The sequence below is a fragment of the Condylura cristata genome, unplaced genomic scaffold (assembly GCF_000260355.1).
Source record: "Condylura cristata isolate star-nosed mole 26May11 unplaced genomic scaffold, ConCri1.0 scaffold00004, whole genome shotgun sequence".
NCBI classification, from domain to species: domain Eukaryota; kingdom Metazoa; phylum Chordata; class Mammalia; order Eulipotyphla; family Talpidae; genus Condylura; species Condylura cristata.
In genome coordinates, this window is record NW_004567105.1 from 39884762 (window position 1) to 39901201 (window position 16440).

The following is a 16440-nucleotide window of genomic DNA, read 5'->3' on the forward strand; positions in this document are numbered from 1 at the left end:
CCATACCTCTGGCCTTTACCCAGTTCTTATATGCATAAATAAATAAACCTTTTTAATAATAATAATAATAAAATAAACACTAGTCTTAGCTAGTGGAACACCATAATTCACTCAAGTTTTTCAAAGTAAGGATACAGTAAAAACAAAAATAGAAATAATTAGTTAAAACTGACAAAACAGATTCTCCCCAGTGGCGCAGTGGGTTAGAGCACAGCACGGAGAAGCTGGCCAGGGTTGCTTCAGTGCAAGTTCTATCTCTGGCCTTGGAGCTGACCCACATGGTCACCTCCTGACCTCACTTGACCTCACCTGACCTGCCTGCTGCTCCCCTCAGTAGTGTACTTCGTCAATATGCCTGTTCTGTCCCCCACTCTACCTTTGGTGAATCCTCTCACCACCCCTGCACCTCTGACTTGTACCCCAATTCTGTATGCATAAATAAATCTTTAAAAAAAGGACAAAACAGAGAATCAATAAAGTCCATACATCATCCTTTGAAGCAAGTTAAAGGGAATAACTTGGGTTGGGTGAACTGTGGAGTGAGGGTCATGTTACTCTCACCCCTGGAACTCTAGAAGAGAAGAGTGATTCCTGATACTCTGATCTTCATAGCTTCTAACAATCCTCTGCCTACAGCTTTCTGAAAGCCATGTATCTTTTTTTTTCCCCACTACCAAATATGCCTGTCAATCACAATGCAAGACGCATAGCAAGAGTACAGATGGTTCTGAAGAAATAGCCAAAAAGTCACTCTTAGCAAGATGTCATGATTTCAAGTATGTAAAGCATGCATCACAAGAACAATGAATAGAATATAGGTCTAAAATAAAACAAGAGGGGATGTAGTTTGTTTGCCTTTATTTTTCTCAAGTTTTGATAATTATTTATATATAAAACTAATGATGAAAAAGAAAAAAATTAGTCTTTGAGGAGGTCCCAGTGACCTCAGAAATAGGAGTGACTGTCCCCTCCCTATTATAAGGAGAACATCAATCAACTAAATATGGTCCAGATTCTTCCATGATAGTCCCATTATCTACTCTGGAAGCCAAACAAATGCAGTCAATACATTTTCCAGTTAGGAACTTAAACTTTCTTATTTACTTAAAACTCATTTTAAAGGCTACTCTGATCTATATAGACACTTAATTGTCACCCTCTCTTTTTCTGAAGGTGGCAAATTCTTGATTTACAACTTAATAACCCCTTGTTAATAGTGTTTTTTCTGTGACTTGCTTCTATTAGCACCATCCAGTGAGTTCAAAGACAGAAAAGTGATGAGAATGTTGAATTAAAATCACACATATAAGAAGAATCACCCAGAAAAATCAAATTTGTTATCTGTCACTCGAGATGCAGGACATTGATCTAAGTGCAGTTTTGATGAACTTCTAGCCAAAGTCCCCCCATCACCTTGGTGTCCACCCACCCTTTCACCTTACTTCTCCCTTGCACATTACCACCAATCACCCCAGGGTCCCCACCCCAAAGAAAGCCCAGAATAAAGCAGAGAAGCCACTAAAGGGAAAGAAAAATCTGTCCTTTTCTCCCTCTCTCCTCCTTCAGGAACACAGGACAGCAGGCTCATGTCACTTCACTTCTTATCACTTATGATCGTTGACTTGGATAAGAAAAGAATGAAGAATAGATTTCAGCAAGATGTTCAGAAATAGCCTTCTTAAGACATGCCACTTTGGCATGTGGATTATTTTGAGTTTAGGTCAATCAGGGTTCTGTGGGCTCATGAGAAACGTTTACCACTCTTTTAACTATCTAGAAGAATAAAAATAAAGGGTTTTACCTAGAATTAGTGCTTTCCCTAATAGGAAGAAACATTCTTTCTCCTGGAGAGAACTATTTATAAGGCAATTCACACAGCATTTGGTCTTCATCATAAGTCAATCTGACATCCCCATATCAGGTATACGATTAGTCCTCTGTCCTTAAAGCTCCAGACCACTATCCCATTATTTCAATTTTAAGCTCAGATATATACCCTCATTTTACCCAATTGGCTTTAGAATCCACAATGCTTTAGTCATTCATATACATCTTTACCTAAGCTTATTCCTTTCTTTTATTACTCTGGTATAGGCCCTCCCTGGTGGCACAACAGGTTAAAGCACGGCACTAAGAAGCTATCTGCAGCCATTGCAGCATGAGTTCAATCCCAGCCAGGGAACTGACCCACATGGCATGGCAGACCTCTCCTGTCTCCCTCGCTGCTTCCCTCAGCAGTGTATTTCAGTACATCTGCCTGTTCTATTCCCACTGTGTCTCTGGTGAATCCTTTCAGCTCCCACACCTCTACGCTGTACTCCAGTTCTAATATGCATAAATAAATAAATCTTTAAAAAATACTCTGGGGCCCTCCTTGGTGGCATAGCAGGTTGGAGTGCTGCACTGAGAAGCTAAGCCAAGCTGTGGCTTCGCAGCTGCTTCAGTGCGAGCTCGATCCCCACCCTGGAGATGATCCTCATGGTATAGCAGACCTCTCCTGTCTTTCCCCCTGCTCCCCTCAGCAGTGTACTTTGACATCTGCCAGTTCTGCTCCCCACTCTATTTCTGGTGAATCCTCTCCCAACCACTGCACCTCTGGCCTGTATCCCAGTTCTGTATGCATAAATATAAAATCTTCAAAACAAGACTCTGTTGTTAATGTCTCTACTAGCCTGAGAAGAACCCAGTGGAGTAGAGGAAATTTCCCTCTGTCCCTAGAGTGCATAGGGGGCGGGGGCACTTGAGCTCATGTTCGGCTATATCCTCTAGCTCAGACTGTGCCAGATTCATGCACAGAAATATGTAAGGTCCATTCTTCAGGATCTTGTTCCTTTTATTGTTAACTTGCTAGGGAACAATGGAAGAAGGGAGGATTCCCACATGCATGCAAGCCTCTCTGAACGTAGCTCACCTAAAGTCAATCCCATCTTGGCTCTAAAAGTCAAATGAAGGAAGAATTTCCTGAAAGTCAGAGCTGCCCAGATGATGGGCTTCCCCACTGGGGAAACAGCTGCCCACAGAGAATTGTTTCCTTCCCAGGTCTCAGACTTGTCACAAGCATGATTACCATGTCGCCTCTGAGCTGAGGAGGTGGGCATGCTGGTGATTAGCACCCTCACTCATTTTGAGAAGCCTGACACAGCTGTCAGATCCCTGGTCAAGGCTATGCCACCAGCAAGTGGCAGAAATTGGAATCTAAATGCATCATTTTCATCCCATATACTTCCTAATTCAAAGTCTGACATGCTAAGAGGACCCCAGAAGGCAAAAAGCAAAAACAGCCTCAGAAGTTAAGATTTATTACCAGAACCTGATATGCTGAAGCTGTGAAAAACTATTAACTCAGACTTCTGGCCAGAAAATATTTCTTCATTCAAAACCTTTCCTATTGTTCAGGAAGCCAGTGTGCTCAGGCAACTGGGACTAGCACATTCTTGCTATTCTCAGTGTCTTTATCTCAGTCTCCATCTCTTCCCACTCCTAACTAGAGATATGAATACATAGTATTCACTTTATGAAGCAAGAAGTTTCTAAAGCTAAAGAGGTTTCATCTCTGCATACCTCCTAGTAGCTAGCAAACTGCACTATATAGGAAAAAAAATGCTTATTGAGTGAATGAATAAAGGACTAAATACACATGTGAATGAAGGCACAGGAATAAGATTTCAGACGCAGAGCTTGCAGTGTTTTTAAATGAAAGTCTCTGGATTTTGACTGCATTTTCTTTGTTGTACAGAACCGCCCCACTGATGACAAGACAATGAGCAGCTTTGGCGCCCGAACACTAATAATACACCTGCCCTCACTGTGACCGTCAGAATACCCCACACATTTCAAACTCCCACACAGCCCAGGTTCAGAACCCCAGTGAACTCTGAGCTCTGATTAACATAGAAAGCAAGTCAGATGCGCACACACAATGGAGCACAGTGACAGCTGAGTGACCAAGGGTGTACACATGATCTGAAACAAAATGCTTAAAAGTAGAAAGTGGCCATTAACAGTTCACCAGGGAGTGAAGGCCTTCAGAGGATATCTGACCTTGGAGAGATAACCTGACCTGAGTCTCAAGTTCTTTAGCTATATTTGTCTTACAAGGTTTTTAGAGGATACATGAGACAGTGAGGTTGAAGACATGACACGACTTTAAGGAAGCATGGTTATTTCTAGCGTTGACTGAAAACATCAAAGAGGAAAAATTACATAAATATTTACCTAACGTTTCACAAAAGATCTCTCTCTTGCAAGGAAGTAAATACATAACAGCTTTGTGGCACATGAGAGAAGAAGGATTATAAAACTTTAGTAAATTTATTTCTTCTACTTCCCATCACAGATGGTGTCATCAAGCCAGTTTCGTATATTCTGGCCCATCTCTTTCTGTAGAGCAGGATAGACTGGGGCACAGAGGGTGCTCCTAGGAAAGTGAATTTCCACTATAAACAATAATTATTGAGTAAATAAAAGTGACATGCTTAACAAATTCACTTGAAGTGAATCTCAAAGAGAAGAATAATAAAAATGTGCAACATGAAAGGCTATCCCTACTAGTTAGATTAGGCTTATTTTTTAATGAATAATCCTGTTTTACTTCTTTTAATTATATATATATATGTATATATATATAATATATAATATGCATATACATACACACACATCATTCTCCATTTTGTACATTTTTCATCCCAGTTGTAATCCCCGTGGACTTCCCACCACCACTTCACCCACGTGCCATCACCATAGTCCCATGTGCTCTTCTGACCCCCATTTTGATCCTGTTCACCTCTCTTCCCCCGTAGAATGTCTCTGTTTATAGTTGTTAGTTGATGTTTGTTTTTACATTATTACAATTACCATATATATTTTTCCCCAGTCCCTTACTTTTAGAAATAATAATTCAATATTTCAAGCATGAATTCTGTCAACCCTTCACTCTGGACTTCTCCCAAGACAAATCAAAGTCAGACACTATGTCACCCAGGAGCTGTCACTCAGCCTGACCCCACATGCTCACTGCTCCTGTGGGACTGGCCCACATCCTAGGAGTGAAGATGCCTGAAAGGAGTAGAGGGAATAAAAGTAACTTTCACAGAAATATTCTTTAAGTGTATAAAACACCTCTAAAAAAAGTGTTGTTTTTAATTTTCTGAAAACCTTTATGTAATATTACCTCACTCTTAGAAGCAATATATTGACACTGACAATTTTTTAACTCATGAAGTACACCAGGGTCTCAATCACATAATCATCCTAAAATAACCACCATGAATTTCAATACTGAATCATATGGAGTCCTGCTGCCATCTAACTCTGCAATCTGTTTTATTATTATTATTGCTATTGAATATAATTGCCATACAACATTGTGGAAGTTTGATGTGCATCCAGGCTAAATTCACACGATTATATATTGCAACATGATCACCACTGTAAGTAAGGTAGCTAGTATCTCTATTATATCACTTAATTGTCATTTTATTTTATATTATAAGAATAACTAAGATCTACCCTTTTAGTAAGTCTGATGTTTGTAATTGTTATATAAGTAAAACCTGAAAATCTAGTGCACACATTGCAGACAACTATGCAAACTTAAAAACCAATTCTCAATGTACACCTAGTGACAGGACTTCCCTGATGGCCTAGGGGTTAAGTCTATGCTACCACCAATAAGGCCTGAACAAGCCCAGGTCAGGGAGATAAACCACATGGTGCAGCAAGCCTCTCCTGTCTCACCCACTTTTCCTCCTGGCAGAGTATTTTAGTGAATTTGCTTGCTCTGCTCCCTACCCTGTCTCTGGTGAAACCTCTCATCCCCACCCCTGGCCTGCACCCCAATTATTTTATGCAAAAATGAGTAAAAAAAAAATCATAAAAGTCAAATAAACAAAAACATTAGTGTCTTGTATTGCTAGTTGATATCACATGGAAAAAGCATATTTCATGGAGTTAGCATTCAGTTACTTCCAGCTTCTTAGACATAAATGTTCTACAGTCACAAGATATTATCATCTTGAGGTAAAAGGAGCACCTTCCTCTAACATATTCAATCTCCTTTTCCAAATCTCTTACCCTGTCTGCTGAACAAGTAATAGGTTCATAGGAACAGAAAACTCAGCTCTCTGTTAAGCTGTTTGAAGAACACACAATGTTCTTCCCAACACACCATTTTAGGAACCATCTTCTCTCTGAAGTTTAATACAACCCCTTTTCCTCATATGGAGGAGCAAAAGGAATGTTTGTCCTCACACTCAGACAAGTTGAACCCCCTTTCCCAAGACTGGAGATCATAGCAAATTTAGGAGACAGAAAGACACATTCAGAATGAAATTTTCCAGAGATAGAATCAAAAAAGATACCACCGTAAGATGTCGACTTCTCCAAGCATCTAAAATAGGTTATTGATTCTCGCAATTCCCTGGTACTTAATCTGGGTAAGAAGGTTGAGTCCCTCACACTGGCCAAGAGGAGCTGTCTTGTTGATTTCTGCTCTTAGTGTTATCACTTCCAAGAGAAATGTTTTATAAGCTGAAGAGCAATAGCTGAAAATATTCAAACCCCAAATGTCATTGGTTTGCAAAGAAGAATAACTTTAATAAAATATATTGATGGGGGAAAAAAAGTAGTTCACAGATGCAGAGATGAGGTTGGTGCTTGCCAGAGTTGGAGGCTGAGACAGTGGGCAAAATTGAGAAGGTGGCAAAAGGTACAAACAAACTTCCAGTTATAAAATAAACGAGTCTTGAGGTTGTGAAGTATGACATGGTAACTATAGTTAATGTTGTATTGTATATTTTCAAGTCACTAAGAGAATAAATCTGAAAATTTCTCAACACAAGTCAAAAAGCTTAAATATGATGGTGAAGGTGTTGATGACACAATTTTGATAATCACTTCATAACATAACAACATTCAGTCATTAGGTTGTATACTGAGCCCCCTGTGAAACCTTTGGCCTGTTAAGTGTTTTCAATCACTATTTAATTAATTACACTTAATTGTGTACTATTATAAATAACACTTAAATTTTTCTCACTGGAAAAAAAATATGATTATGGAGATAAAGGAGACCGATTCTGCATTTCTACCATCCTTAAGTATTGCTGATGCTATTGATACATGTATCACATATTTTTAGCAAGTGTCCAGGATCTAGATGCCCATGTCTTTTTACACAAAACTTGACATTTTCATTTATAGTAGATACCAGTAGAGGAACTTGAAATAGACTTATCCCATGATAGAAAGTAATGGAAAAAGATGCATTAATAAGAAAACAAATCATTAGACAAAAGGAAGGCTAAGATGTCAAGATTCCCACCCTGCCATCATGGCCCAGAGATCTGGAGAGACTTGTAGCAGCTACTGTCTGGGAGCCATGCTTTGCTCTAGTCAAGGACAACAATTGCCTGGATTCATTACCTTTGGCTTCACACTGAAGACAAAGCATCTGGTACCTGCTCTCGCAGCTTCAAGGATGTCCCTCTGATTACTGTCACTTTCAGTCCTGTTTTTTCGTGTGCTTTCCAGACCAAGGAAGAAGGGACTGCAAAAGCCATGTCATCCAGGCCTCTAGCCCGGATTTGGGGAGAGATGCTTGTAGGAATGGTACCAACCAGGTTGAGCATACACCACAAAAACTACATGTCTTTCATTGTCTCACAACACTTGGGGCCCAAGCCCCAGATATATCACACCCTACACTCCTCCAATATTCCCAGCCCCCACCCTGCATCAGGTCTGGCCTCCCAGGACCTGCTCTAATACCTGGGCCACTCTCCTTCAACTCACCAGTCAGGGCAGAGGAAATCACCTTCCTCTCTTTGTATAGTTTACACCAGAACATGTGTCAGATAAACAAAGCCCCTGAGAATATTGTTCAAATTTATTCTGAAGAGTCTTTAAAATCACAGATGCTTGGTATCACATTAAAAATCCAATTGAGCACGGCCCTCCCTGGTGGCGCAGCGGGTTAAAGCACAGCACTGAGAATCCAAAGCCGCTTCCGCATGAGTTCGATTCCCGCCTGCCCTGGAGGTGACCACATGGCGTGGCAGACCTCTCCTGACCCGCCCACTGCTCCCCTCAGCAGTGTACTTCGTCGATCTGCCTGTTCTGCTCCCCACTCTGTCTCTGGTGAATCCTCTCACCCTCCGCATCTCTGGCCTGTACCCCAGTTCTGTATGAATAAATAAATCTTAAAAAAAAAAATCCAATTGAGCACATTAGCTCAATAATTATTCTCCAATATGCTATATCAAGGATATTTTAAAAATGGACCTAAATAAGTTTTAAAAGAATGTGTTTTGTTTTATTGATCCTTGAACTAATTACTGAAAATCTTTAAGATTTTTCTTCCCTCAGTTTTCCAAATGCAAGTCTCTTCCCAATTGAGTGGACACTTGGGAAAACAGGACTCTGCCCCAGACTACTCACAGGTCAAGGGTGTGGCATGGGTAAGGAATTGCCTGTGCTTGTGTGGCCGGTTCCGTGGCTTCCTGTCCAGTCTGCACCAAAATGATGGCTCTTTCAATCATGTCTTGCAACGGGACAAAGATGTAGTTATACTTGAAGCCATCAGCTGGCAGGTTCTGAGGATGAAACTTCCAATAAGGGTTTTTCACCAAATCTGTCCTCATGCTGTATAAAACACTGGTGCGGATTGTGTATGTGACATGGGGTGGCAGCAGGAGAGGCTCTGAGGTGAGATTCTTGCCAAGGAAGGAACTGTTGAATATGATACCTAATGGAGGGAAAAGGAAACCAAGGGTCATCACAGAGAGAGTCACACACTGTAAGCACAGGGCCCAACTGAGAACAGGACACTCTTGGACTCAGCACATTCTCCTCTCTTCCAGAAGGGTCTATGGCCCAGGGAATCAAAGCTGATTTTCCAGGTAACTACTGGTAATTTAGAATCAGGGCCTCCTACCTCCTAATCCAACACTCTTTTCTACTTTTAATAAAACCACACAGTGGTGTCATTAATTAGACAAAATAGTATTCATTTTGCATTTTTAGAGGACTTGAAAAATTATACAAGATTCTCAATCAGATTTTCCTTCTCTGGCATTTCAGAGGTATTCCTAAATATTGACATGATCAGGGCTTTTTATCATTCAAATTATACACAGATGAGTTTTGTGTTCTGCCACTTGATTTCTTTAAATTCACATGCAATGTCTGTTATGTGTTGATTTGTACTTCCCTAAAATTCATATACTTCAGAATGTGAACTTATTTGAAGGTAAGGTCATTACATGAGGGTGGGCTCTAATTCAGTGAAATTGGTGTCCTTCTGTAAAAGGGTGCTTGGACACTACATGTACAGAGAAAGACACAGTCAGGGGGATGACTTTCTACCCACCAAGGACGACAGAGCCCGCAAAAGGAACTGGCTTGCTGTTGTATGGGCCAGTGACTTCTGGGCAGAAATGTGAGAAAATCTGTTCTGTAAGCCACTGGTACCTTGACAAAAAAGCCCTAGCTAATTAGCAAAAACCAATTAAAAATAATTCACCATTTATTCAAAATAAGTATGAAAACACATCGTTTTCTCCCTGACTAAATGAGGTGACTATGATCTTTCCCCTAATCCCCAGAGGATCAAGATACTATAATAAAGAAAAGGAATAAAAGAAAAGTGTATCTAATTTAAACAGGAAAATATAATTTGTCATATGAGATTATCAGAAAACATCATAAACTAGTAAAAATAGATGCAGTCACATCAGTCCCAGGAGGGTAAAAATACCAGGCTTCATCATGTATGAGGTCTGTCTTCATAAATTAAATGCAATTAGCTCTGTTTCACTGTGCTTGATCTGCAGAGGACTCAATTTCAAAAGCCATTGTTAGAACATTTAAGGAAACGATGCAAAATGATGACCCATGATGCTACTGCCTTTGTGCTCATTTTTTTCACTGACTACTTACTGGCCAAAAAGTCATTCTGCTTCATGAGATCATGTGCTCTAGACTCCAGGATGGCCGGTGAATCCATGGCCTGGAAACGGTTCAATGCCACACAGGAAGAGAGATTGACCAAGAGGTGGCCCAGGAATTGGATGTCTCCAGTCCCTGTATGGTTAAACATCTTGTGCAGCATCCCTCCTGAGGAAAGCAAGCAAATGATAGCCTGGTACCTTTTCCTTCAGCACAGAACAAACAGTTCATATTGTGGAGATTGTGAAAATAAATGTAAAAGTGCATTAAAATTCCTCCATGTAAAAATGTTATTCAAAAGAGTACAATTTTGTTCACATGCAAAATGTGCTAGCAATTTGTTGAATGTAAATTCCAGTTTTTATAAACATTCCCTGTGATGTTGCTAAATACGAAGAAAGGATTTAGAGTGCAGAGGGTGGGGTGGTGCTACAGGAGCAGGAGATGGAGGGAACAAACTGGAGAGAAAGCCTCTGAATAACAGAACTCTGACCTCCCCTCACAGAGAACCTAGCTACACAGAAAAGTTAATGTTCAGCCTGGAGTCAAGTAATTCTAAAAACCAAGCCATCACTGAAGCAGCAGCATATTATGAAAACCAAGAATTTTATCACATTAACTTTGCAAAAACATTTATCAGGAGTGTTGGCTTTGAGGAAATCAACTCCTCCTGTAATCTCCTTCCTGGTTTATGCATTTGAAATGGAAATGGAGTTGCAGATTAAAGTTTGGAACATCTCGTGGCTGAAGTTTAACACCAAATTCTTGTCAGAACAAGACACCAAGGGGTGGGGTGGTATCTCAGTATATATTTTTAAAAAGATTTATTTATTATTTATGCATGCAAGAACTGGGGTGCAGGCTAGAGGTATAGGAAGAGAGACGATTCACCAGAGACAGAGTGGGGAGCAGAGCAGGCAGATCCATGAAGTACACTGCTGAAGGGAGTAGCGGATGGGTCAGGATAGGCCTGCCATGCCATGTGGGTCAGCTCCCTAGCTGAGGATTGAACTCATGCTGCAGTGGCTGTGGAGAGCTGCATAGTGCTGCACTTAACCTGTTGTGCCACCAGGGAAGGCCCGGTGTCTCAGTATCTTAACTCTGGCTTCAGGAAGTTTCTGAGTGCAGGTGAAAGACACAAGAGAAAAATCTGAACACATCTGAAGAGGGAAGTTGGCTAGAAAAGATCTCAGAATTACAAAGGTGGCCAATCTGTGGCAAAGCAAGTCCTTCCTTCAGGTGTGCTCTTCCCAGAGGTGGGCATCTCCTTGTGGGGGATACCACATGCAGAAGAATGTGGAAAAATCAGTTGACATGGTTGGGTCTCAAGGTCTTCCTTGACAGGAAAGAATTATTTCCATCCACAACATTCAGATAACGTGAAACACCTAATGTTCCAAATAAGGCTGAACAGGCGGCATTGTCCTTTATATACTTGAATAGCTTCTCAACCTTTATCACTCACTGTTTCTCAGAGGAGAGGCCAGAACTTGTCACTGTTCTTGGCATAGCCAATTTTTTGCCAAGGTGCACTGTAAGGACCTGGGAAGGCTGGATTTCAGATTACCAGCTTTTCTAAATAAAAATGAGATAGAATTGTCTAGATAAGCACTTTTATCATCTGGCTTAATATTTGCCTTTCAGTAGTTAAGTGCTGCCAGGACATTCACTTTAATGCACAGGAATTAAGGCACAAAGAAAATGGGAACAGAAAGTCACACAGTGGGAGCCCAGCCTCTAAACAACTGGAAAGTGCATCTATGTGGGTGGAACTATATGAAACAGCTATTCAACAAATGTACAAAGTATGTGTACATCATCAATTTCATACAATTTGGCCTAACACAATAGATGACATGATCTCAAGTCCAAGATTTGTATTCCAATTCCACTGATTAAAATATCCTGGCTCTAAGCCTGTTTTGTCATCTACCCTCCATAGTCTATAAAGCATAAATACCCCTTATTGTTGTCTCCTGGGGAGAGAGCAAATAGAAAATTAAAAAAAAAAAAAACATTTAATAAACTATTAAACAAGAGACCAACTAACTCCTACTATTTTGGGAATACACATAGCACTTTAACTCACAATTGAGTGGACCACAAAGAACTTGGTTAAAGAGCCAAATTAAAACATAGATGACAAACTCATCAGTCAATTCATTTAAAGGAAAGAGCCCAAACCTGGTCCTGGCCCAGCATCAATGATAGGAGTGTTGGGCCATGCTGGGGCCACTCTGGCACTGTGGCTTCCTGGAACCACAGGCAAAGAAGCCGGCAAGGAGTGCCAAGCAAGCCAGGTGGGCTCCCAGCAACAGCCGGCCGTGCAATGAGACCCATGTTCCAGCCCTGCTACAGCGCCCCTGAATTGTTAGACATAGCCCTGCTATGAGGCCTGCTCTGGCCGAAGAGCCTTCCCTGATCTCAGAGTAGTTTGAGTCAGGGTGGGGGCTGAGAATCTGGTGCCAGGGTCATAAACGGACCAGTAAGCTCTCTAGTTGTCAGGCAAGGACTGGAGCCCATTATGAAGACTGAACATAGGGGCACATTGATTGGTACTGAACTGGCCCCCACCAAAGAATTAGGTCTGAAAAATAGTCCAGTCAAGATTATAGGGTGGGCACCTGTAAGATGACATCAGCAGAATGAGCAGTCAGCTGGAATTCATTCAGCACGCAGCCTCTAAATCAAAAGGATTCTGCATACAACCTCGAGAAAGAGAAGACTCAGCAGACAACCTCTGAAGAAGCGTCAAGTAGACAACCTATGTGGGACGCCAAGGCATCCATGTACCTATAGACCACCACAGATCTTTGCAGGGACCCCACTGACCTTGCCACTGCTTCCAACTGAAAAGAGTATTGGGCTGGGCACATCTCTCTAAAAGAGCTGTTGGCTATTGGTGTGGGCCAATAGCTCACAAAGAATTATGAAACTATTATATCTGATACCACCTCCTGGTGACTGGTGCTAGCAAGCACGATTGACCAGTGTAGACCAGCACTGCTGACTAGTGGCTGGCACTCTATGTCTAGTCAGCTTTGAGAGCTGTCCACCATTTCTGATCATCCAGCACTGCTTCCTGGTGTAATTGAGGAAGCAATGTCTATTCGGGTGCCCAGTCCAGTGTTATCCAGTTTGGCCTTCAGATAGTTGCATTGGGCTGCTGCAGTGTCACCTCAACAACCCCAACTGTGATCACCACCAACTGCCACCATGAGTTGGCTCCTGGCCCACTGCTTGCCTATGTGACACTGATTCCAGGCCCTTGTCAAAGAGACAGTGCCATCCTGCACAAATGGGTTTTGTTTGGAATTACTGAACTTTGTGGACAGCATCTTGGGTGAAAGAGTGGTCACTTGTAATCTTGAAAACACTTTTCTTTCCCTAATCTCTTATTTGTTAAATAAACTCCATTGTGTTTGCAATCTGAGCCTGAGGGCTTTTGCAATTGTGAACACACAGATGAGGACCCATAGAGAGTAACCCATGGCCCACCTTGGCAATGAATTTTGCAATACTTTTTTTTTTTTTTGCAGGCATGATGGGAACTTTATCTGTTTAAATGACACAATCCAAGAAGCACTATATGATTTGCAAGCAGGTCACCTGCTTACATGGTCTCTTAGATTCCCTAGGGGAACTCATTGGGGACACAGCAAAGAGTGACATCACCATGGGCAAAGTAGCATAGCAGACTCTTCCCAGTCTAACTATGCTACAAAGGACCCATGGGAGGGATTTTACTGGTACTGATATGGGACACACCCCAGAGTGGCCAGTGTTCTGGCTGGTCTCTACTTAGGCATCCAAAGGGTCAGCCAGATCAGTTTGAACAAAAGGACATGGCATCTTTGGGCAGTGTCTCTCAGGGTGGAGCCCATTTGGCCTATGAACAGGACCCTGCTCTCAGAGCACAATCTATGGCTCTAGACATCAGTGGTAGACAGGAGAGTGCCACTCACCACTTCCTGGTGGGCATTTGTGACTGTTTACCCTCAGCATCCCTATTTCCTTTTCATGCAAAGTGGAGTTTTCTAAAGATTCAATGAAATATGCCTGCAATTTTTTGAGAACTCACTGTGTGCTGAGCCCTCAATAAATGTATCTTAGCACCAGGATTATTAATACATAAAAGCAATTCCCAGTAGAGGCAGAGACAGACTGTGCAACCTTCACCCTGCTGCCTTATCAGATATGGGTTTAGATAACAGTGACAATGTTCTGCTGAAAGCCACGTTCTGCGGGGTGCACATATTTCCATACTGCCAACCCTCCTGTCCACCCTAACCTAGATGGAAAGCCAGCATCTCAGCATCTGTGGAGACACGGCATCTGTGGAGACACAGATGGTACGGGCAGAAAACTGGCGTGTCTGGCTGATGCAGAAGCAAAGCTGGTGCCAGACATTTTTAATTTTCTTTTATCTATTTTCTCCATTTATTTCACTCTCCAAGCTTGCACCCATGTCACAGGTGAGGACGCCGAGGTGCAGAATATCTCCAATGTCCCAACACATGACCACTAGTGCAGTGGCAGAGAGAAGACGTAGCAGTGTGCAAGGAGGAGACAGGGTACTTGAAAGAGATTTTACAAGAGAATATTGTGAAATTATTGGTATTTTTCCATGAAATTTCATATTGTACTAATCTGGTCCTTATCTGTTTTAATATACAATTATATCTCATTTTCCTTCAAATGCCAAAGCCAAAGTAATGTCTTTGGGCGATGCATAGCATTTCCTCTGTGAATTGCTGTGTCCTTGTACACCAGTGAGTGAAAATGTACGTAGCAAGTTTCTGGAGAGACAGCGGCACTGTAAAATGCCACTGTGAGAGGTGGGTTTTGTGCAGTGCACAGTGGCTGTGATGAACTCTCCCTTGGGGACTGTTTTCTAAAAAGGGTGGGTACTTATTTGGGAGGCTGAATCTCCCAGAGAGAATAACCCCAGGTACCTTCGAAGAGCAACACACATGGTAAGCTTGGATGAGATAGCCCAAAGCAGGACCTTAGAAGGCATGGCAATGTCAACCTGCTGCGGAAGTTCCAGGGAATAGAAGCATGACAGTAGCAGAGTCAGGTGGAGTTTTTGTCATGGTAGCAGATCCACAATTCCATGGCTTATACTGACAAGTTTTTAAATCTGAGAAAGTTTCAATGTCTATAATGGTCTATAATGTGAGGATATAATGATCTATAATGTCAGGAATGTAAAATCACCTATGGATTAATTCTGAAGATTTTATAGTTTCTTTAGTATCTTGTGTGTCATAAATACCCACTTTTATAATAGCTAAAGAAAAAAAAAGTTCCACCTAGTTAATTTAATTCCTCTGTATGAAACAAAGCAGAATAACTAGATAGCAAGAGACCAAAAAGTAGATTGTACATGGTGTGGAGCTTTGAGAAAATTTTATTTTTGTTCTTATTTTATGGAAAATTAGTGTTAAATGTTATAAGATGGGGCAAATTACAAATATTTTTATATTGTTTATCATCTGTTACTTAGAATATGTGCTTCATAAGGTCACCTAGTAAGTTTGGTTAGGTAATTTAATTGGTTATAATTCTGAATGTTCAGTGGAGTAAGCTTCTGTATTGTATAATTTAAAATATCTCCCATGGACAGAATCAAAGCTGTTAAAAAGAAAATGGGCTTTGCAGAGCTGAATTGTTCATATAGTTGAATAATTATATCTATATCCATGTATATTATATATAACCCAAGCATATGTATAAAAATATACCGATCCAGACACATGTGGTATGTGTGTATGCATGTGTGCACACAGTGTTAGGAATTGGAAAAGCTGTTCTTTACGAAAGTTCAGTAGGAATGGGTGTAGGACTGTAAAGACATTCCACCTTTGAGAGGAAAGCAACAACATCCTTATTTGTTACTAGTCTGCACAGTGGACTAAATGTAGCGCAACGTGTGCATGCTCTATGACTTTGGATAATTCAAGTGTCTCCCCAATGGGAAGGTCTGTGGAAAACAGGGACACACAAAAAAAGTTAAAGCACATTTTATCTCTTAGCCTCTCTAATCCAAGCTCATTTCTTCCCCTTTGTATATGGCAGATAATTAAAGAGAAGTTGAAGGAAGACATAGACAGTTCCAGGAGGCCAGGGAGCACCATACAGACCTTCTGTTAGCCTGCAGGGATACAACAGTTGGGAGCTCACATGGGAGGTGGGGGGTGGGGGGGGGAGAGGAATAGGGTATAAAATTCTATAATACTGTGGGTTCAGTTCCAGCTAGTAATAGTTAAGTGTTGTCTTAGTTCAATGTATATTACCTGAGATGTATATGCATGGTTAGATTTGCCATGTCCAACCAGAAACTGAGAGTTCTCAATGTCTCTATCCCTAAAAATTATGTTAACAACTAGCTCCATCCTTCTGCTCTAATTGAGATTTTCTAAACCTAAGCACTACTAAGGTCCATATCATTTATTGTGGAGGCTTTCCTGACATTATAAAACTTTATGAGGA

At 41.2% G+C, this 16440-nt stretch overlaps 1 protein-coding gene across 1 annotated transcript in view; it reads right to left on the reverse strand.

The window, feature by feature from the left end:
- The window catches only part of ABCA13 (ATP-binding cassette, sub-family A (ABC1), member 13), a 436597-nt gene that overhangs the window by 235237 nt on the left and 184920 nt on the right, over positions 1-16440 (reverse strand). Inside the window, exons 30-31 of the mRNA XM_004676530.2 lie at positions 9937-10113; positions 8437-8743 (exon numbers count right to left, since the gene is read on the reverse strand). Coding sequence (XP_004676587.1) covers positions 8437-8743; positions 9937-10113 — 484 coding nt within the window. The remainder of the gene's footprint in view (positions 1-8436; positions 8744-9936; positions 10114-16440) is intronic.